Source organism: Astyanax mexicanus, chromosome 8, assembly GCF_023375975.1.
Source record: "Astyanax mexicanus isolate ESR-SI-001 chromosome 8, AstMex3_surface, whole genome shotgun sequence".
NCBI classification, from domain to species: Eukaryota; Metazoa; Chordata; class Actinopteri; order Characiformes; family Acestrorhamphidae; genus Astyanax; species Astyanax mexicanus.
This window is the reverse complement of record NC_064415.1, coordinates 6300744-6323696: the sequence shown is the minus strand read 5'-3', so window position 1 is coordinate 6323696 and position 22953 is coordinate 6300744. Positions and strand designations below refer to the sequence as shown.

Here is a 22953-nt window from a genome sequence, read left to right as displayed (position 1 = left end):
GCCAAGAAAACAATGCTTACACTGTAGGACTCAAACAGGAATTATTGTAGAGACTCAGGAAAACTTACTTTAATGACAAAACTGTAGATCCAGACATGACACACCGATTCACACACTCACACTCACACACCCTGCAGGTAATCCAGGAAATGATCAGATTTTACTTTCACTCTCACTTAAAGAGACAGACTGCACGTTTGTGAGATTTGGGGATTTGGAGACCTCTCTGGTGAGAATGTGTAATTGCACCGAATATTCAGAAGAGTAGACAAGATAAGACACAACAATCAGATGGAATTTGGACTAAACAAAGTTGTTCAATAACCCAACATTGGCAGCTTGAACCTCTCAAACACCCAAATAATCAGCTCATTAACAAAGCCTTTCAGAGCTGCAGGAGTGTGTTTAAAAACTCCAGCAGCACTGCTGTGTCTGATCCACTCGTACCAGCACAACATACACTAACACCTCATACACCATCTCCATGCTAATCAGTGTTACTGCAGTCCTGTGGGGTCCTGAGCATTAAAGAAAGAGAAACAGAGACAGGACTAAAATCTGTTCAGCTACTAAGAGACTCTTATTGCTGAGTTTTAGACAATACTGATCTGATATTTATGTTATTATAAATAATACAGCCCTTCAGTTGAGATTATTACTAAGTAGTAAAATATAGTTTTTTAAAAATATAACACAACATTCTAAACTGATTTATATAGTTTAATATGTTTAATATCTTATAATCCAGATCTGACTGACCTCCCTGATCATTCAGCTCCCAGTTCCTTTAAATACTGCGGTCAACTCACTCTGTGTCTGTGTGTGTGTAGTAGTAGTAGTATTAGTAGTAGTAGTATTAGCAGTTCATATTAAGTGGTTTCTGGTCGTATTGTATTTAAAGTAAATGCAGTCTGAAGTAGCTACTGCTGTGAACACTGATCATAAAGTAGCTAGATATGCTAACCTAGCATTCCAACAGCCTATTTAATCTTATTTACAGCTATTTACACTAGCATAGCTAACCAGCTTTCACACACAAAACAGAGATAGTTCACCAGCTAGGCAACTTATATCCACTGTGATTGAGAATTATTAAGTTGGCTTGGAAAAAATCTTATTATTATTATTCTATTTGCGTTTTTCTATATGCTTCTCCTCCTACTGCTTTAATGTTACAACCACTGAATTACGTTGCTTGTGCTTTTTGGAACAATACTTCGTACGGTTTTCTTACAGCGGGCATTTTTCAGCTAAACATTTTCCCCATAGGAATCCATTTAAAAGTTTTGGACAAAAAAATAGAAAGGCTCTGCAGATCACAGTTTTTAGCTAGAATCGTGAAAATCAGTAGACTCAAAGAACTTACGACATTTTAAATTATATGCTGTGTGAATCAATCTGATTTACGCTTTTCTTTAAAATTCCCAACATCTCATCACACACCCCCAGCACAGCCACTCACGGCATGGCTCCCTCTGAACCACTCCTTAGTGCTGTGTGTATATAGAGGAACGTATAGACTAGTGACCTACCTTTATTGTTTTTTTTTAATTGCCGATGACGATGCCGATATTTAAAGATCACAAGTGGCAGATGACCGATATTTAAAGCCAATATTTCGTCACAACTGATTTTTAGCTTGTACTCTCCCCATGTATTCACAATAATAATGATTACACAGTTAAGCTATCTGGAATTACACTATTTTAAAAGTTTTAGTACTCTAAACCTCACTTGAATTCTAATGGCTCAAACAATGAATGTTTGAGACACTTTTACCTTTGGAAAGTGTGCAGTGTAAGAAAAAAAGAGGCAATGAAAACTCTTTTACAGATTATTTAAAACACACACAGAATATTGGTAAAATCCTGACACATAAAACTACAACAATTTTATCTTACCTCAGTCAGTCAGTGACATTACAGAGTAATAAGAGAATCTGGTCTGTGGGAAAGTAGTTCTTTCCAGTGTAAATTGTCCAGGTTATTCCTTCCTGCCAGAGCTCTGAAAAGTAAATTTTAAAGATATCCAGGGGAGTGTGGCTGTCATCTGTAATAATAATAAATAATACAAGTAATGTAAGTAAAGTTCCTAACTACAGAATTTGCCATTTACTCATTACAGCGGTCACACATGACACCTGCATTACAATAGCCCACACCAACCTAATAACTTTTTATTTACACAGTACACACACATTTTAGCACAAAGACACACATTTAATAATCTCTATCATTTACACCTGATTCAGTACGACACCCACACTAATAATGGGCCCGGTAAAACGCTGAATCCGGTAACAACAGTGGGTAACTTAACCAATTAACTGATATTTAGAGCTTCTTATTACTGCAGTATTTACTCAATCAGTGAAATCAATGAAGGAGTTAGAAAGGTTAGCTAGCTTTTTTTTTGTAAATAATAAAAACTTACATTCTGCATTTTATCGAGTCCCAATTAATAATGCCTTCAAAACATGCAGTATATTATATTTACGAGATGAACACATAATGTAATATAAATGCGAAGGCTATGTTTACTAGTTAGGGAGCTGGGATTTCCCCACTGTTTAATTGTTTGGCTGTATTGAGCGTTTGGCTTCAGCACACACTGTTCTATAGTTTAAATCATAAATAGGAGTTTCTCTCCTGTAGGTTAACTGAGTTAACTGAGCCAAAGCAAACGGTTAGCATTAGCTAGCTGGTTAGCATTAGCTAGTTGCTTAGCGTTAGCTTGCCAGTTAGCGTTAGCTTGCATTTTAGCAGTATCTACGTAACGTTACTTGAGCCTGTTAGCGTTAGCTAGTCTGTTAGCATTAGCTTGCCGGTTAGCGTTAGCTTGCATTTTAGCAGTATCTACGTAACGTTACTTGAGCCTGTTAGCGTTAGCTAGTCTGTTAGCGTTAGCTAGCCTGTTAGCGTTAGCTAGCACAGAGGCTACTAGACAGTAAAACTCCATCTAACACAGAAGCTCCACTGCTCTTTACTAAAGTCAGTCAGATAGATTCACTTATCTGTCCAGTTTGGTTCCAGTTGAAGCTGAAGTGAAGCCGTTCTCTGCAGCTGTGTTTGAAGCTCTGCAGGTTCTGGGGAACTGAGCTCCTCAGCTCCTCTGCTGTGTGTCAGTTTATAACCAGCTTATGTTCTGCTATTTAGCCTAATTTCTCTCTCACTTTCTCTCTCCTTCTCGCTCTCTCTTTTATATAATATAGTCAGTTAGCTAGCTAGTGTCAGAGCCGTATAGAGAGAGAGTCGCTACAGCGGAAGTCCTAAATGCTTGGTGTTCTCGAGACCCATGAGGAGCTCCAATAGTTCCAGAAAGTTAATATCAGCAATTTAAACACTGAGACAGAACTGCAGTTTTAGTCATTAGCAGCTAAAGAATGCAGTAATTTACAATATTTATTTAGAAATCCTTTCTGTACATGTAATTCCATTGATAAGCTTTGTTTAAATGTAAAAACTTATTTTTTTATGAGCTTTGAGTTTTGACTATCGTATTGCAGTCAAAAGCATTCATATCATAATGTTAACTGATGTTGCACTTCTCAAGAAGAAGAGGGATTTCCAGTCATTTCTCAGGCAGTTTTTATTGACTCATTCTCCCTTCTACACATTACACACGGAGCTCTCCTTCTACCACTCTCCTTTTTGGTCTACATCCACTCTCTACTCACTACACACACTGCCATCTACTGGCGCAAAAGTGCCACTACATACAAAATGTAACTGATGGTTTAAAGTGCAGAAACAAAGAATCAAACTGCTGTTTATGAATCAAATGCATAAAATAAACATATGGGGGGGGGTCCAACTTTTACCACTATCTCCACACTCTCCCCACAAAAATGTAATGTCGACCCGACATTATGCAACTGAAAACATTGTGTGCCTGTACATATTTGGTACCTATGCAGAACATGTTAGTAGGCTATAGCTAAAGAGGAATCACAGGTCTTGTCAGTCCATTAAAATGCAAAACTGGATATAATCCACAGTACAGCATGTATCTCTTCCTTCCATGCCATATGTCTGCAGAAGATGCCTTTGTGCACGATGACAATCAACTGCTCCATCCACATTGTGGGGATCTGCATCTTTTGTGAGAGTAAGGTACTCCATATAGCCAACACCTACTAGACAGACCAATATGTAATGAATGTGCCTAACACACCTACTGGACATCTTCCCCTTTTTTTTTTATATACAATCTCGTGTTACCTATCAACTCTAACAACCTGTTACAAGAACCAAACTAATGAATACAATAAGCTGAACTACTTGTTTTCCTATGTTACCAACACTATTTAACCCCTACCCTTGCGCTTAAACATGTGATGTAGTGGGCTGACCTAACTGGTCATATGTAAGTATCATTCTCGGCCTTCTTGTTCTCAAAGGATACTTTTTAACTGTGACCTGGACAGGATCCTCCTCCTCACTGGATGTCGACTCAGCAGACTCTTCCTCAACCTGGGCTTGGTCCCCATCTGGATAAAACTCAGGTGCATCAGCCCTCAGTCGAATGTCCTGTGGTAGGTCCTTCCCAGCTTGTAGTCCCACGATAGCCCTCCAATCCTCTTCATCTTCATCTGCTGTGCTGTTTTGGGTGTCCACAATCCGTTCTTTTCGTCTGTGTTTTTCCTGTGTAGGCCCTCTCCGAGAATGCTCCACTGGTTCCACTGGGAGAAAATCACACGGCAACAGCAGGTTTCTGTGCATGATTCGAACACGGCCCTTTCCTGATTCCGGCTTTATCTCATACACTGGAACGTCTGGGTGCTTTCTTTGGGCCACCACATAGACCCGATCCTCCCAGAATGATCTTAGCTTCCCTGGTCCACCCTTTTCGGTTAAGTTTCTGACTAGAACTCGTGATCCAGGAAGCAACTCAGCACCATAGATTTTTTTGTCATAGAGCACTTTACCTCTCAAGCCCTCTTTGTAGGCTGTTCGAGAAGCCAGTTTATATGCTTCTGTCATGTTGGCCCTCCACCTTTCAGCATAGTCTCTGTGGGATGTACTCTGTTCTCTTGTTTTGAGGCCAAACATAAGATCGATGGGGAGCTTTGGACTACGGCCAAATAGCAGAAAATAGGGTGCAAACCCTGTTGCTTCACTGCGTGTGCAGTTGTATGAGTGGACCACCTTTGACAGGGATGACTTCCAGTCTGCCTTTGCAGCTTCCGGTAAATTTCTGAGCATTGACAATAGGGTACGATTAAATCGTTCCACCTGACCATTCCCTTGTGGGTGGTACGGTGTTGTGTGGGACCCTTTAACACCACTGTACTCCTGAAGCTTTTCAAACAGCTTATTCTGGAATTCTCTACCCTGGTCATGATGGAGGCGGGTGGGGAATCCAAATCGCAGGACAAAGTCACCAAATATTTTCTGTGCAGCAGTGTGGGCAGCTTTGTTGCGACACGGGTAAGCCTGGGCGAAGCGTGTAAAGTGGTCCATCACTACCAAAATATACTCATATCCCCCTTTACATCTTTCAAGGTGCAAGAAGTCGATGGACACTAGTTCGAACGGGTAGGTGGTAATGATATTAGTGAGAGGTGCCCTGGTCGGCCTGTTAGGACGTTTATTTTTCAAACAGCTACACACCCGAGTGACATAGTGCTCCACATCTCTCTGCATATGCGGCCAATAAAACCGGTCCCTTATCAGATGCATCACTCTCTCCACACCCAAATGGCCCATCTCTTCATGCAGCTCTTTATAGACCAATTTGTGGAACTTTTGAGGCAAGAGCAATTGGTTTCGTTTGGTTGTTTTCCGGTACAGCAGTCCATCAGCCCCAATGTGCAATTTATGTCTCTCCCTGCCCAGTGTTACAATTTTGCTGCTGAGCCGTTTTCCCCCTTTAGGCCATTGTTTGGATCTCACATAATGGAGCACCTCTCCTATTACTGCGTCCTCTTCTTGAGCTTCTTGAAGGACTGTTTTTGGTATCTCTGCCACCGAACTGACTTCCCGACCCGCCTCCTCAATGAGGGTATTCATGATCACTGGGCAAAGCCACGGCTCATCCTTCTGGGACTTTACAGTGACTAACTGGGTCACACTGTGCATGACTTCAGGAAGTACATCCTGGGTACAGTTGGTCATGTACTCCTCCATATCTAGAGGCATACGCGAGAGGCCATCCGCATCCCTATTGGCTCTTCCCGGGCGGTACTTAATCACAAACTGAAAGTCGGCCAATTCAGCCACCCACCTCTGTGTTGTTGCGTTCAACTTAGCTGTGGTGAGCACATATGTCAGAGGGTTGTTGTCAGTATAGACAGTAAATGTTGGGGAGTAGTATAGATAGTCCCGAAACCTCTCACATATGGCCCACTTCAGGGCAAGAAACTCTAACTTGCCTGAGTGGAGGTGGTAATTCTTTTCAGGGTTGGACAGTGTTCTGGAGCCATACGCAATAACCACCAACTTTCCCTGTTGTCGCTGATATAGGACCGCTCCACGCCCCTCCTGTGAAGCATCACAGTGCATTATAAAAGGCTCTTCAAAATCAGGATAACCTAACACCGGGGGCTGTGAGAGAAAGTCAATGAGCTGGGTAAGGACAAGCTGGTGCTCTGCCAACCACATGATTCCATGGGAGGATGAGAGTTGGCCTCCTTCCCTTGTTTTCTTTTTTTTCTGTTGTGTTTGTTTCTGTTTCTCTTTTCCTTTATTGTCATTGGCCAACAGGTCATAGAGGGGCTTTGCTATCTGTGAAAAGTTTGGAATGTAGCTGCGGTAATAGGAGATGAATCCTAGCAACTTCCTTAACTCGCCAACAGTGGACGGCTTTTGCTGTTTTAGAGCCTGCACTGGGGCAATGTCAGCGGGGTCCATAGTGTAACCTTCTTGGGTGACTAATTTTCCCAGGAAACGCACCTGATTCTTGAATAACTCACATTTCCTGGGAGTCAACTTCACCCCGTGGTTGTGGTAGCGGCGCAGAACTTCTCTCAAGTGATGAAGGTGGTCCTCGAACGTCTGTGAATGCACAAGATTATCATCGAGGTAAGGCAGACAAATGTCATCCCTCAACCCCCACAAACACTCCTCCATTGACCTCTGGAACACTGCCGGTGATGAGGACAGGCCGAAAGGAATCCTCACCCATTCAAATAGGCCCCAGGGTGTAATAAATGCCGTTAGGGGACGGCTGGACTCTTCCAGGAAGCCCTGGTGATATGCCTTACCCTGGTCGAGTACTGAAAACCAGGCGCTCCCTTTCAGACTGTTCAGCATATCTTGAATGCGGGGTATTGGGTGTCGATCTGGGATTGACTTCCTATTCAACTCTCGATAATCGCAGCACAGCCGCAGGCCTCCATCCTTTTTCCGCACACAGACAATGGGACTGGAGTATGACGACTTGGACTTTGCGATCCAGCCCCTATTTAACAAGTCCTCCAAATATTCCTTTACCTCTTTATGGAGTGGCCGAGGGACTGAGATGTATGTTTTTTTAACAGGAGTGGGGTCATTCAGTCTGATTTTTAGTTTGAGAGTTGGAATGTTCCCGACGTCATATTCATCACGAGCAAAAACTTGTTTTTCCTCTTTTAGGAGCTGTTTCACTTTCTCTCGTTGCATTGGAGGGAGGTGGTCAAGAGGAACTGGGGGCTCCCAACTGTCCTCCAATTTACCACTTTTCTCCCCAATTGTTATTTGTTCCTGGTCTATACTGTTCAAACTAGAGATGTCTCCTTGGCTGCCATTAGCAGGTCTTAGATCTGCGGGATAGATGGTCTTAACTCTCTGTGTTTCCCCAAGGATGGTTCTGGCTGGTAACTGGATGTCACGTGTAGTACTGTTCATTACTCGAATGGTGACCATAGAACGACCTCCACTTTTCAGTGATACCACTCCACTTCTGATTTGTAACCCGTCAGGTAGCTGGGTACGTGGGCTTGGCTCAAATAATACCCCCTCAATGTCTGGGAGTGCGACTGCTCTAACACTACACTTCACGGCTTTTGTTTGTCCAGCTGGGATAGTCAATGTCTCACGGCCTGCTTTAACACAGCCTTCCCCCAGCACATCATCTCGGCTCTGCATAACTTTCAGAAAAACCTCTGTTTTCTGACAATCAAAAGAGAAAGCGGCACTCACTGCCTCACTAATGGCATAAGGGGGTTCAATACCCATCTTAAGGACCTGTTCAATCACGTTGAACCCAATGATAGGCTGATCCGCCACCCCATCCCCATTCACCAATAACACTGGGACGAGGAGTTCTATGGGTTGGGACCTATCGGTAGGCAGCCTGAAGGTCACCTCCACCCACCCTGAGAATGGAATCTGTGTCTGATTGACGGCTCTACCATCCAGTACGTCTGTTCCTACCAACTCAGCTAGATTTCTGACAGTGGTGTATGGAATGTTCTCCTGTCTCCAATTTTCGTTAATGAGACATACCTGTGACCCTGTGTCCCATAATGCCTTTGTCTCTACATCATTCAGAAAGCAATTAATGATGTATTTTTTTCCAATTAGACTGAGCAACTGTGCGCTGCGTGTAGGGGACAGGAGACTAACACTGACTGTCTCTCTTCCCTGGGAGGTCAAATCAGTCTGAGCGGTTAGTTTTTCCTCTAACCGTTGGATACTGTCGGTGATTAATTTGTACATGTCTTGACACTGCCCCTCTTTGGATTTGGTGTCTGTAGGTGGTGCTAGACTTGTGGTGCTGACAGTACTGGCGGCCATGTCCACCTGTCCATTTCCTTTACCTGGCCGTCTTCCTGTCCGGCATTCGCGAGACAAGTGACCACTCAACCCACATCGGAAACAGTGGTCACACTGCTCACCTTTTTCGTCTTCCCGACAGTTCCGGCAGCCCCGCCTTCTGCTTGCTCGTGGGTTGAAGAAGGCCCTAGGTGACTCCCGGATCACTTTCTTTATCTCCTCCATTTCACTTTTTAATTGTGTGACAACATCCAGCAAATCCGATTCAACTTGATTAACTGTGGTTGGGGTTTTAGTTGTTTTGCCTTTTGTAGCTGGATGTTCTTGACCCCCTACCGCACCCACTGTTGGCTTAGGGACTGACTGGGCTTCGACCTGGAGTTCCCTGATTTTGGGTTCCTTTGTCTGTTTTTTTAACTTCTGATGCCGTTCCCACTCAAGACTGGCTGCTGCGTTTATTTTTGCTATAAGCACATCATCAGTGACGGTGGGATCATCCAAGAATTTCTTCAGTTGATATTTCACACCATCGCTAAGGAGTCCTGTCTCCACCGCCCTCAGAAACTTTCTTTGGATAAGTTCAGAGCTGTACTGCTCCTCAGAACCTGGCTCTCTGGATGCCACCAGGAGTCGTTCTTTTAACTCAATGGCCCTGAACAGAAAGTTCTGTGGTGACTCATTGCTGTCCTGGGTGATATTTATGAGGCGATTGTACAGGTCAGTCGAACTGTCCTCCTTGTAATGTCCACGTAAGATTGTGCGCAGTTGTGACAGGGTGAGGTCCGACTTGATCTCCAACATATCACGCAGACTTAGGCCTGGACTCACTGCTCTGACCACAGCCTCAATAATTTCAGATTCACTATGATTTTTCTTTAAACCCATGTCAATCTGGTGAATGAGGTTGGAAAAAGACAACTTATCTCGCTGTCCCCTTTCCCCAATTTGACCATTTATTCTGAATTCTCTCTTAATAGTCACTTCTGGCGGCGGGGTAACCCAATTTGGTGTCACTGTAGCATTGGCTTGTGGCTGGCCTGGCACTTTGGTTGTTAGTTTAGCAATCTCCTCTTCAAGCTTTTTAGTTGAGTCTTTGAAACTTTGTTGAAGAGCTGCATACTGTCTCTGCAAGTTGGCCAGTGCCTCTACATCCTGACTTGTGCTAACTTCCACCATCGGTGACTGCTGCTGGCTTTGTCTAGCCTCTTTAGCTTTCACTATTAGCCTTAGCAAAAACGTGCGGGCTACTTCCTCTTCTTCCTTTTCAATAACATCCTCAACCTCCTCACTTATTAATCGTATCAGCGTATGCTTTTTAGATGGCTTTACAGTTTCCACCTTAGCCTCAGAGCACACCTCCTGTAGCTGGTCATGCCGTAGCTGCACCAAAACTTCACTTAGCTTGTCCTGTAGCTGCTCCAGCTCCTCCATTGTGCCCTTTATGCTCAAATTTCCTCCACAGACTCACCACCGTCCACAGCACGCTGAACCATCCTCTGCTACCAAATTTTGTTGCACTTCTCAAGAAGAAGAGGGATTTCCAGTCATTTCTCAGGCAGTTTTTATTGACTCATTCTCCCTTCTACACATTACACACGGAGCTCTCCTTCTACCACTCTCCTTTTTGGTCTACATCCACTCTCTACTCACTACACACACTGCCATCTACTGGTGCAAAAGTGCCACTACATACAAAATGTAACTGATGGTTTAAAGTGCAGAAACAAAGAATCAAACTGCTGTTTATGAATCAAATGCATAAAATAAACATATGGGGGGGGGGTCCAACTTTTACCACTATCTCCACACTGATATAATTACACTGGTGGGGGTTTGGGGATGTTTTAAAATCAGATTCTGACTTACTAACAACAACACATTTATTTCATGAGAAGTCTTTATAATTTTAACTTTTCAAACTGAGAAATGTGAAATATGTGCAGTGACAAACTCAACATTGTAAACAGTCATTAACAATAAAATGTAATATAAAATAAAAACAGAATAAAAAAACAAAGGGTTAGTAAAAATGATTAATCCATAAGTGTGTATAGTTTTTGTTTTGTCTTGTTTTGTTTGCCTTATTTATACATTCTCTATACATTTCTTCATATAAATAAGTTCCATAAATTCAGACCTTATGATATTATTTATTTATTCAGAATGAATAGTCTTATCTTAAAATTAATGGAGTAGTTACATTTAGTAACAAGAATACAAAACCTGCAAACACACACAGGATTATTTATCTAGCTCTGTCTTATTTACCCTAATCTGTTCTGTTAACAATCTTAACGATGGTAATTTAGTGGGGATCATGCTGTACTCTACATGTGAATTAGATTCAGGTGTGCTGACAGTATTAAATCAGGTTGTTAAATGGTTTTATCCTGTAAAAGTGCAGCACTAACGCTGTACTCTGCTGCAGTTCTGTGGGGCTGCTAGTTTTAGTCGCTAAATTACAGGAACTATTGAGAAGCTCCACGAGTCGCCATTGCTGTTAAAAAGTGAAGATTGGAGTAAACGGAGCTGAAGCGACTCTCTCTCTCTCTCTATACGGCTCTGGCTGTATAAACAGAACCATTTTACTCATTTCTTATGTATATAATAAAACACTGAGATAAAGAGGAGCTGTAAATATTTATTAATAATTTAACTAGCTAATTTACCAGCTCCTCTTCTGTTTAAGGTGGAGGATATAAGTTAAATGGAGCTCCTCAAAACCCCATATTTCTGTGTTGTGTCTGTTTAAAACTCTGTTGTTGAAGCTAAATTCTCCTCTTCTTCTAATTACTGTTCTTCTAATTACCTGAGTTTATTATATTACTTATTCTATACGTTTATTATCACTGTGGGTGTAAATCTATATCAGTGCAGCACAGGATCTAACACAAAGTAAACAAACATGCCCCCTCCTTCATCATTATTAGCATTAGTATTAGCCTCAACTACTTTAAAAACTCCAAGTTATAATAGAGTCTTACTACTTGTTTTGAATATTCTTCTGATTTTTCAAAGAAAAATGATTCATTTTACTAAAACAGCAAAGAAAGTTTACCTTTAAATGTAAATTTTTCTACATCAAACAGGTTCTAGAGAAGAGAGGAGCTAGTTAGCATTGATGCTAATGTGTGCTGAGTGGTTAGAGAGCTAACTGGAGTTTAAAAGGTTTATAACTGGAGTTTAAAAGGTTTATAACTGGAGTTTAAAAGCTTTAGAAAATGTTTCTGCAGTGCTGAATCATGTGATATAGTTCTGTCTTTATTTTAATTATTCTAAAACACTTATAAACTCAGATTTATAGCTTAAATCCTCCATAAAACCCCATTAATTTCAGTCACTTAGAAGCAATCTGATAAACACGGAAGACACTCTCCAGAGCTAATACTCCTCTCTTCTTTTTAACCTTTTTAATTGTTAACTTTATTTCATGTAATAGAACATATCTGTTAAGAGCTTTAAAGAGAGAAAAATGTCTTTTAGTCTTTTGAAATCAGTAGGTGAAGTAAAGTAGCACAGTTTTTATAGCTTTATGGGTTTTATGCTACAGAAAAAACTCCAGACAAACTAAGCTTCTTTAATATATTTACATTCTACTAAAATACATTCATTTACAATGAGAATATATGCAGCTAAAACAGGGAACACCCTAGTGTGAAATCCCAAATTATATTATCAACATTAACATTTTAATAGCACATTATAGTCATTATAGCTTATAAAAAAAATAGTTTTTTGTGCGCTATAGGACGATGTGGGCGCGGCCTAAGCTTTTGTTCTTAATAGCTTTATTATTTTCCCCTTACATTACATTAACTTTATACTTTAAGCAGTTTTGAAACCAGTACTTTTATACTTTTACTTAAAGAGTAAAAAGCTTGAGTTGATACTTCAACTTCTACAGAAGTATTTTAAACTCTAGTATCTATACTTCTACCTACAGAGTAATGAATGGAGATACCTTTGACAGCGATTAGTTTAGTGATGTTGATTAATCAAAAATCTATATACGCCGATACTGGTCAGTACATTTTAAAACAGTGTAATTATGTTGTAGAGTGAAGAGTTAAAGTTAATGTATTTATTATATTTTTATTTTTATTTCTATATATTGTGTTTTTCCATTGTTGTGATAATAACCCTGATTGGATCAGTTCTAGTTCTAGCGTAGTCTAAGAATGCTAGGTTCAATGCTGCAAAAGACACCAATGAGAAAACAGCTCCATCTTCAGCCATTTATCCCAGACATCTGCTCCTAGTGCTCTGAAAACCAGAACTAATAGTAATAATTAGACAAATTAGATCCTCTGTTCTGAGCTTTCAGCTCCCACTTTATTATTTATAAGATATACCCCACAACATTACAAGATTACAGGAATACAATCTGAGTACATTACAAATAAAATCAAATTAATACAGAGAACTGTGTAGAGTTAAATGATAAAATGCTCAAATAAATCAACTCAACATAGAAGCACATATATTAGATTAATTAGTTTAAAACTGCTGTAACACAAAAACCTTATGTCTACTGTATCTTATGTTTATACTTTATCTTCATACTGTGTCAATATTTCCTGATGAAAGGGCAAATATAAATGTAAAGTTGCTACTTTAGAGATATAATGTTTTTATGTGACAGCGATGATAAATATATTAAATTTAAGCTACAATCAACAGTGCAATATTGTAAAACTGTGTTTCATAGTGTAAGTTAATGTGTGTAGTGTACAGTAAGTTAAATGTATATTTTCTATTATATTTGACTATGTGTTGTATATATTTTGTTCTTTCCTTTTGATATTACATAAATTGTAAAATTAAAGTTAAAGCATTAACACATAGATTTCCTCTCTCTTTGTTTTAATGTAAAAATGTTGAGGATAAAAAAACAGTATAATAATTTAAACATTTTATTGTGATCTTTCATTCAGTTTATAATAAATGATAATGTGTTAAAAATTAATAAAATTCAGTAATATGAAGTTTAAAATATGAACTCTGTTACTGTGAGCTCTGTTAATGATATAAACAGTTTAAACTATTTAACGCTAAATCTGAATAAATCTTTCCATACAGGAAATGTACCTGCAGTTCTAATCTGGGACAGACGTAATTACCGTTCAGAATTATGATTATTTATATTAACAATATCTCCCAGCACTATTATAACTTTATTTAATCAGCTCTACAGTCTAGATTCTGCAGTTCTTATCTGATCTCATCCAGCTCTTCTCTTTGTTCTGCATGTTCATCTATTTTGCTGAAAGTAAAAGATTTACTGATGAGTTGGAGCTCAACCAAAACCCAGCGTAGAGCGGCTGAGTGAAGGTGGTCTGGACTCTGTGGATGAGGGTCATGGTATCAGAGATGCTGTAGAAGGACAGAGTTCCTGCCCTGTGATCCACATACACTCCTATTCTAGAGGAGACGGGCACTCCAGAGATTTCAGTTTCTCTGTTATTGTATTTGAATATGTATCTGGAGGAATAACATAACAATCTCCAAGACTGATCATTACATCCAAACCCACACTCCTCGCCTCCTCCCTTCCTGGAGATGCTTTTATAAGACACTGCTATATCAACCCCTCCATCTCCTCTCCACTCAACCTCCCAGTAGCAGCGTCCACTCACACTCTCTCTACACAGAACCTGAGCCCATCTATCAAATCTGTCTGGATGATCAGGATATGGCTGGACAGTGGTGCTGCGGGTCACCACTGTGTTCCTCTCAGACAGGAGGAAGTATTTAAAAGCTGTGTTTGGATCCAGTGTGAGCTGACAGGAATCTGAAAGAGAGAGAAAACCCATCAGCTTTTAGAAAATGATCTAAAAACAGCCCCTAAAACTGAAATAACCAGAGAACATACTGGAAGTATCTATGAAAAGTGTTTGATTATGTTAAAGAAAGATTTATTTTCATTATTATTCCATTACACAACATAACAATTTTATGTATATTTTTGTTCTCAGGTGTTAAGTGTGTTTTCCTAATTCTTTAAAAAATAAAAAGGTCTTTATTCCCCAGAAAGTTTCAAGGATTCAAGAAGATTTTATTGTCATTCGCATCACATGTGGTACATGAGGTGGAACGAAATTGTGATCTTACGATCCAGTTTACAACCAAGAGCTGTTATTAAAATAGATATATAGATAAAATAAGCTAAAATTAAAGAATACAATAAAATTAGAATATACAAAATATAGGTTTTGCTTTAGTGGTGGCACAATCATATCTGAAACTGATTTTTTTTTTGAATATTTGTGAAATATAAAGTGCTGAGTATACTAAAGACTTCCAGAAGCTTCTGGAATTGTGAGAACTATCAAGAAGTTTTCAGAACTATCCAGAATTGTGTAGAACTTTACAGTATAAATAAAGAAGTTTATCAGTATAAATAAAGAAGATGATCAGAGACTATATTTGGGGAAAGATTGGTGAAAGTGATTTGCAGTTTAGTCACAAATCTCAGAAAACAATACATTTCTGAACGTTTTTGGTTATGCTTGTAGATGCACTTTAAAATTACTGTTCTTTGTTGTTTAGTGTTTGATTGGAGCATTTTAAAATTTTCCATGTTCACTTTGCCTCTGAAACAGCCTGGATACAAGTGCTCACTATTGCACAGAGATTCAGTACAGTCGCTAATCCAGAAAATATACTCATTTTTTAATCTATTACACAGAGAATCGATTGAGTTATATAATAATTGCAGATTTGTAGTAAAATGTTCATTGTTTTTATTATAAAACACAAATTTTATGTTTTATCTAAATAAATACAAAACTATGATAGGCCATTATCACTAAATCAAAGTTCATGAGGAATGTTGGTGTTTTTTATAAAGTTTATACGTAAGCAGTTGAAATATAACAGTTAATTATTTAATATAGACGTATAAATGTCAGATTAAACTTTGTGTATTTGTACATTGTGGTGTTATTTCTGAGAGTCTGTGAGAATGAAAGGGGGGAGAGAGAGAGAGAAAGAGAGAGAAAGGGCTGGACTTACACTGCAGAAACTCTTCTCTGCTTTTGGGTTCAGGAGGAAGAATGATCTGCACTTCCTTCACTACAGGAAAATGTACACAGTTACTACACAGCATCACTGAGCTTCTGTTCCCTCTGTACATTTACTACAACATTAAAATAATCTAATACTGGATTTTCTCTCCATGTAGATGTAGAGTCTTAATCTACCCTACCTGGACTTTCAATCACAATAAAGTCACACCTTATATACAGTCTCAACCACTTCAGTCCAGAAACTACTGACCGCTTCATCAGGATTTAGAGAAGAACCTACAGTGCATTCTGAAACTCTTCACACTCTTTTACTTTTTAAAAAATCCTAAATTGTTTTTACTTTGTCATTATGAGGTACTGAGTGCAGAATGACTATTTATGGACTTATCATTTCATATATTTACTTTATTTAATTTTTATTTAATATACCTGCAGCTGATGTCTTCTCAAATTCCTCTTTCCAGAATTCGTCTAGTTTTCCTCTCAGCTGAGAAACAGACTTCATAACAACTTCAAAAGTGTTGAGAGGACTGAGAGTAAAAGCAGGTGATGCTGAAGATCCAGGAGGAGCTGAGAGAGTCTGAAAACTCTACATGTAGAAAAAAACAAACACACAATACCTTCAACAATTTCTAAATCATATTTATATTAAATTAAATCAGGTAAAATCTGGCCTAAATCTGATCTTAATAGTCATAAAAGATTCAGATTGACAGTGTGAAAGGCAAAAAGGATCTATTATTGAAATCTGATACATATCTAATATCCAAGACAGCAACATTTACGTCAAAACTTACATTGAGCATAAGGGAAAATGGCGACAGCAGTTAATGAGGGATTCATTGGTGTGATAGAGAGATAACAGACCTCATAAACATTTGGACTGATGTCTCTGTTCATACTGAATTAAATAGTACACATCACAACCGCTCTCTCTTTAAAGATATATCCAATCAAATTGCTGAACACAGCCAATAGATGGCGCTGCTGCAGCATCAAAATAAAATAAAAAAAATAAATTGTTTAAACAAAAAAGATAAAGGACAGACATTAAAGGGGAGGGTGTGGCCAAACAACATTCCCTTTTTTACAGTGAGCTGGAACTCATTCTCTGTTAAGATCAGCTTTCAGTCACTGGTGAAACTGAAACTTCATGTGAAGCTCTGCTCTTTAGTGCATGAGCTTCAGTTTAAGAACTGTTCAGACTAATATCAGATATAGATCACATTAAAAAGATGGTGTAAACAGTCTAAAATAAACTTTGTATTTGGGGAGAAAAACAGAGTCTGTTACCTGGAGGAAATGGATGTGATCCTCTGTGAATGAAAGCTTCTCCAGATCAGCATCTCTCCTCTTCAGCTCTGTGATCTCCTGCTCCAGTCTCTTCAGACGTTCTTCAGCTCGACTCACTGCAGCTTTCTCCTGATCTCTGATCATCTGCCTCACCTCAGAGCGTCTTCTCTCAATGGAGAGGATCATCTCAGTGAAGATCTTCTCACTGTCCTCCACTGCTGTCTGAGCAGAGCGCTGGTAGTGGAATCACAGAGAGAGGAGAATGTTAGGAGCAGTTCATTCACATCAATAAGTGGATTTACATGCACTTCATAATCTGATTACTGAGGAACATCAGAGTTTATCAGTAATCAGATTTTTTATTTGCAACCAGCCAATAATTTCACAGAATAAGACGTGACATAAATATTGCATAAACCCAAACTTCATGCTGTGGCTTCTCTTAACTCATGAAGCTGTAAAGATTATTTAATTTTGATAATTGATGACTAAAACTGAAAAAAATGCGACTTTAAATGACATTTTAAAAATGAGCACACCTTTAGTTAAGTAATTAAATAATTACCCTTAATGGGAAAAATCAGATCTTTATTCTTCTACTTATTTAAAAAATCACCTTGTGATTCTCCACAGCTTCTATTAACTCCTGAAACTCCTTCTCTCTCTCCTGGATTCTCTCCTTGTATTTCCTCTGTGTTTCCACCACCTGCTTCTGCAAATAAACCAACCAACAAAACACAATAATTAAAAAATAAAATGCCACATGTCATGGGACAGGTGATGGTATTAGGTCCTATAATCTGGAGCAGCTACTCCATTTACACACTGACCTGTTTCTCAGATCTTTCTGCTTTAAGTGACACTGTATCATGTCCTTTATGGTGATCCATGGTACACAGCATGCAGATACACTGCTGGTCGGTGCGACAGTAAACCTCCAGCAGTTTATCGTGCTGAGAGCAGATCTGCTCCTGGAGTCGTCTGGAGGCTTTGACCAGCTTGTGCTTCTTAAAGGCTGGAGATTGGTAGTGAGGCTGGAGGTGAGCTTCACAGTAAGAGGCCAGACACACCAGGCAGGACTGGACGGCTTTGTGTTTTCTCCCAGTACAGGAATCACACTCCACATCTTCAGGATCAGCAGAAGAGTGATCAGGAGGAGCAGCCTGGAGTCTCGTCTTCTTCAGTTTCTCCACCACCTCAGCCAGCATGGTGTTTTTACTCACGACAGGTCTTGAGGTGAAGGTGTGTCTGCAGTGAGGGCAGCTGTAGATCTTCTTCTGATCCTCCTCATCCCAGAACCCATTAATACACACCATACAGAAACTGTGTCCACAGTGAATAGCCACTGGATCCTTCAGGAGATCCAGGCAGACTGAACAGCTGAACTCATCCTGAACTACCAAAATACCAGCTTCTGCCATTTTACAGTGTGAAGATTTTGTTTCCTGGTTCTCTGTTGGAGAAAAGTGAACAGAACTATCCTGTAATTCTCCTTATTAGCCAAGATTACAATACTCACACTGTCTGACTCAAACAGGAATTATTGTAGAGACTCAGGAAAACTTACATTAATGACAAAACTGTAGAGCCAGGCAAGATACACACAGATTCACACTCCGGAAAACCGGAAAGGATCAGATTTTACTTTTAATCTCACTTAAAGGGACAGACTGCACGTTTGTGAGATTTGGAGACCTCTCTGGTGAGAATGTGTAATTGCACTGAATATTCAGAAGAGTAGACAAGATAAGACACAACAATCAGATGGGATTTGGACTCAACAAGGGTGTTCAAGAACCCAACATTGGCAGCTTGAACCTCTCAAACGCCCAAATAATCAGTTCATTAACAAGCCCTTTCAGAGCTGCAGGAGTGTTTTAAAAACTCCAGCAGCACTGCTGTGTCTGATCCACTTCTACCAGCACAACACACACTAACACCTCATACACCACCACCATGCTAATCAGTGTTACTGCAGTCCTGTGGGGTCCTGAGCATTAAAGAAAGAGAAACAGAGACAGGACTAAAGTCTGTTCAGCTACTAAGAGACTCTTATTGCTGAGTTTTAGACAGTACTGATCTGATATTTATGTTATTATAAATAATACCCTTCAGTTCAGATTATTACTAAGTAGTAAAATGTAGTTTTTAAAAAATATAACACGACATTCTAAACTGATTTATATAGTTTAATATGTTTAATATCTTATAATCCAGATCTGACTGACCTCCCTGATCATTCAGCTCCCAGTTCCTTTAAAACACTGCGGTCGACTCACTCTGTGTCTGTGTGTGTAGTAGTAGTAGTATGAGCAGTTCATATTAAATGGTTTCTGGTCGTATCATATTTAAAGTAAATGCAGTCTGAAGTAGCTACTGCTGTGAACACTGATCATAAAGTAGCTAGATATGCTAACCTAGCATTCCAACAGCCTATTTAATCTTATTTACAGCTATTTACACTAGCATAGCTAACCAGCTTTCACACACAAAACAGAGATAGTTCACCAGCTAGGCAACTTATATCCACTGTGATTGAGAATTATTAAGTTGGCTTGGAAAAAATCTTATTATTATTATTATTATTCTATTTGCGTTTTTCTATATGCTTCTCCTTCTACTGCTTTCATGTTACAACCACTGAATTACGTTGCTTGTGCTTTTGAACAATACTTCGTACGGTTTTCTTACAGCGGGCATTTTTCAGCTTAAAATTTCCCCATAGGCAAAAAAATTGAAAGGCTCAGCAAGTCACAGTTTTTTAGCTAGAACCGTGAAAATCAGTAGAATCAAAGAACTTACGACATTTTAAATTATATGCTGTGTGAATCAATCTGATTTACGCTTTTCTTTAAAATTCCCAACATCTCATCACACACCCCCAGCACAGCCACGCATGGCACGGCTCCCTCTGAACCACTCCTTAGTACTGTGTGTGTATAGAGCAATGTATAGACTAGTGATCGACCTTTATTGTATTTTTAATTTCCGATGACGATGCTAATATTTAAAGATCACAAGTGGCAGATGACCGATATTTAAAGCCAATATTTGGTCACAACTGATTTTTAGCTTGTACTCTCCCCATGTATTCACAATAATAATGTTACACAGTTAAGCTATCTGGAATTACACTATTTAAAAAAGTTTTAGTACTCTAAACTCACTTGAATTCTAATGGCTCAAACATTGAATGTTTGAGACACTTTTACATTTGGAAAGTGTGCAGTGTAAGAAAAAAAGAGGCAATGAAAACTCTTTCACAGATTATTTAAAACACACACAGAATATGGGTAAAATCCTGACACATAAAATTACAACAATATTATCTTACCTCAGTCAGTCAGTGACATTACAGAGTAATAAGAGAATCTAGTCTGTGGAAAAGTAGTTATTTCCAGTGTAAATTGTCCAGATTATTCCTTGAGCAGGCTGCCAGAGCATCCTCTGGAAAGTACATTTTAAAGATATCCAGGGGAGTGTGGCTGTCATTTTTAATAATAATAAATAATACAAGTAATGTAAGTAAAGTTCCTAACTACAGAATTTGCCATTTACTCATTACAGCGGCCACACCTGACACCAGCATTACAATAGCCCACACCAACCTAATCACTTTTTATTTACACACTACACACACATTTTAGCACCAAGACACACATTTATTAATCTCTATCATTTACACCTGATTCAGTACCACACCCACACTAATAATGGGCTCGGTAAAATGCTGAATCTGGTAACAACAGTGGGTAACTTAACCAATTAACTGATATTTAGAGCTTCTTATTACCGCAGTTTTTACTCAATCAGTGAAATCAATGAAGGAGTTAGAAAGGTTAGCTAACTATTTTTTTGTAAATAATCAATTTACATTCTGTATTTTATCAAGTCCCAATTAATAATGCCTTCAAAACATGCAGTATATTATATTTACGAGATGAACACATAATGTAATATAAATGTGAAGGCTATATTTACTAGTTAGGGAGCTGGATTTCCACACTGTTTAATTGTTTGGCTGTATTGAGCGTTTGGCTTCAGCACACACTGTTCTGTAGTTTAAATCATAAACAGGAGTTTCTCTCCTGTAGGTTAACTGAGCCAAAGCAAACGGTTAGCATTAGCTAGCTGGTTAGCGTTAGCTAGTTGCTTAGAGTTAGTTTGCCGCTTAGCTTAAGCTAGCCTGTTAGCGTTAGCTTGCTGGTTAGCGTTTGCTAGTCTGTTAGCATTAGCTAGCCTGTTAGCGTTAGCTAGCACAGAGGCTACTAGACATTAAAACTCCGTCTAACACAGAAGCTCCACTGCTCTTTACTAAAGTCAGTCAGATAGATTCACTTATCTGTCCAGTTTGGATCCAGTTGAAGCTGAAGTGAAGCCGTTCTCTGCAGCTGTGTCTGAAGCTCTGCAAGTTCTGGGGAACTGAGCTCCTCAGCTCCTCTGCTGTGTGTCAGTTTATAACCAGCTTATGTTCTGCTATTTAGCCTCATTTCTCTCTCACTTTCTCTCTCCTTCTCGCTCTCTCTTTTATATAATATAGTCAGTTAGCTAGCTAGTGTCAGAGCCGTATATAGAGAGAGTCGCTACAGCGGAAGTCCTAAATGCTTGGTGTTCTCGAGACCCATGAGGAGCTCCAATAGTTCCAGAAAGTTAATATCAGCAATTTAAACAAGCAATAGAACTGCAGTTTTAGTCATTAATAGTTAAAGAATGCAGTAATTTACAATATTTATATAGAAATCCTTTCTGTACATGTAATTCCATTGATAGGCTTTGTTTAAATGTGAAAACGTATTTTTTTTATATTTTTTGTATTTGAGTTTTGGTTATCGTACTGTAATGAAAAGCTTTTATATCCTAATGTTAACTGATATAATTACACTGATGGTGGTTTGGGGATGTTTTAAAATCAGATTCTGACGTACTAACAACAACACATTTATTTCATGAGAAGTCTGTATAATTTTAACTTTTCAAACTGATGTAGCCGGCTCGTGTTTGAGTGTGTGTGTGTGTGTCCCTCTCTCTCTCTTCTAGTAGGCTTGGCCACCCTCTGCGTTGTGAATGCGATGATGGAAACACGGGACACACTCTGCCATACAACGGGAGTTTTATTCTCTCTATTTCCTGTTCCTGTGCATGAGAGTAGCATACAACACAGCATAGAGTGAATTCTGGTCCTTCTCACACACACACACATGCAGCTCTCCTCAGCAGTATTTAGCGCAAACTGATCTACACTTTTTTTTCTACATCAGGTTGATAAAACACACAATAAAATAGACATTATAAAATATTGTATCACAAATATAGAGTACTATGTCATGAAAATAAACATTAATTAAGAATATATCTATAGCTATGAAATAAAATACAATATTATACATTACCATAATACATTACCCCATGCACATATATAGAGAGACTCCCATAAATGACGTATTTTTTTCTTTTCTGAACATTAATTTCATTATAACAAAACAAATTCCAATAAAAATAAACAGCTGGTGCAATTAAACAATTAGCTAAATTAATTAGACAATTAACCAATTAACCTGTGGCAGTATCTGTGCATGAGAGAGTAGCATACAACACAGCATAGAGTGAATTCTGGTCCTTCACACACACACACATGCAGCTGTGAGAAGAAAAGCACACCATATTAGCTTAACTGGTAGCCGTATCTCCCTTAACTCCACTAAGTCTGCTGTAACGTAAGAGAACGGTATTCCGTACACATTTTCGGTATTTTCCGCGTTTGAGTGGATATTACGAAAATACCCGAGTTCAAATAGGCTGCAGTGATTGGCTAAACTATGGAATATCTGCCTAGCAACCAAAATAAATTTTGATTGGTTACTTTTGGACCAATAGTTTTAAAGAAAACCCCCAAAACTGACCTCAGTCCTGTCACCAGTGTGAATCAGTATTCCGTA

At 39.0% G+C, this 22953-nt stretch overlaps 2 protein-coding genes across 2 annotated transcripts in view; one reads left to right on the top strand and one right to left on the bottom strand.

Moving 5' to 3' along the window:
• The window catches only part of LOC125803813 (E3 ubiquitin/ISG15 ligase TRIM25-like), a 269398-nt gene that overhangs the window by 77440 nt on the left and 169005 nt on the right, over window positions 1–22953 (top strand). The gene's annotated exons all lie outside the window — the stretch shown is intronic.
• LOC125780443 (tripartite motif-containing protein 16-like) lies at window positions 12883–19905 on the bottom strand. The gene is made up of 6 exons (XM_049482146.1): window positions 17848–19905; window positions 17634–17729; window positions 17018–17251; window positions 16154–16313; window positions 15711–15770; window positions 12883–14487 (listed from the first exon to the last, which is right to left on the bottom strand). The coding sequence occupies exons 1-6, from the start codon at window positions 18436–18438 to the stop codon at window positions 13952–13954; spliced, it is 1677 nt and encodes a 558-aa protein (XP_049338103.1). The 5' UTR covers window positions 18439–19905; the 3' UTR covers window positions 12883–13951.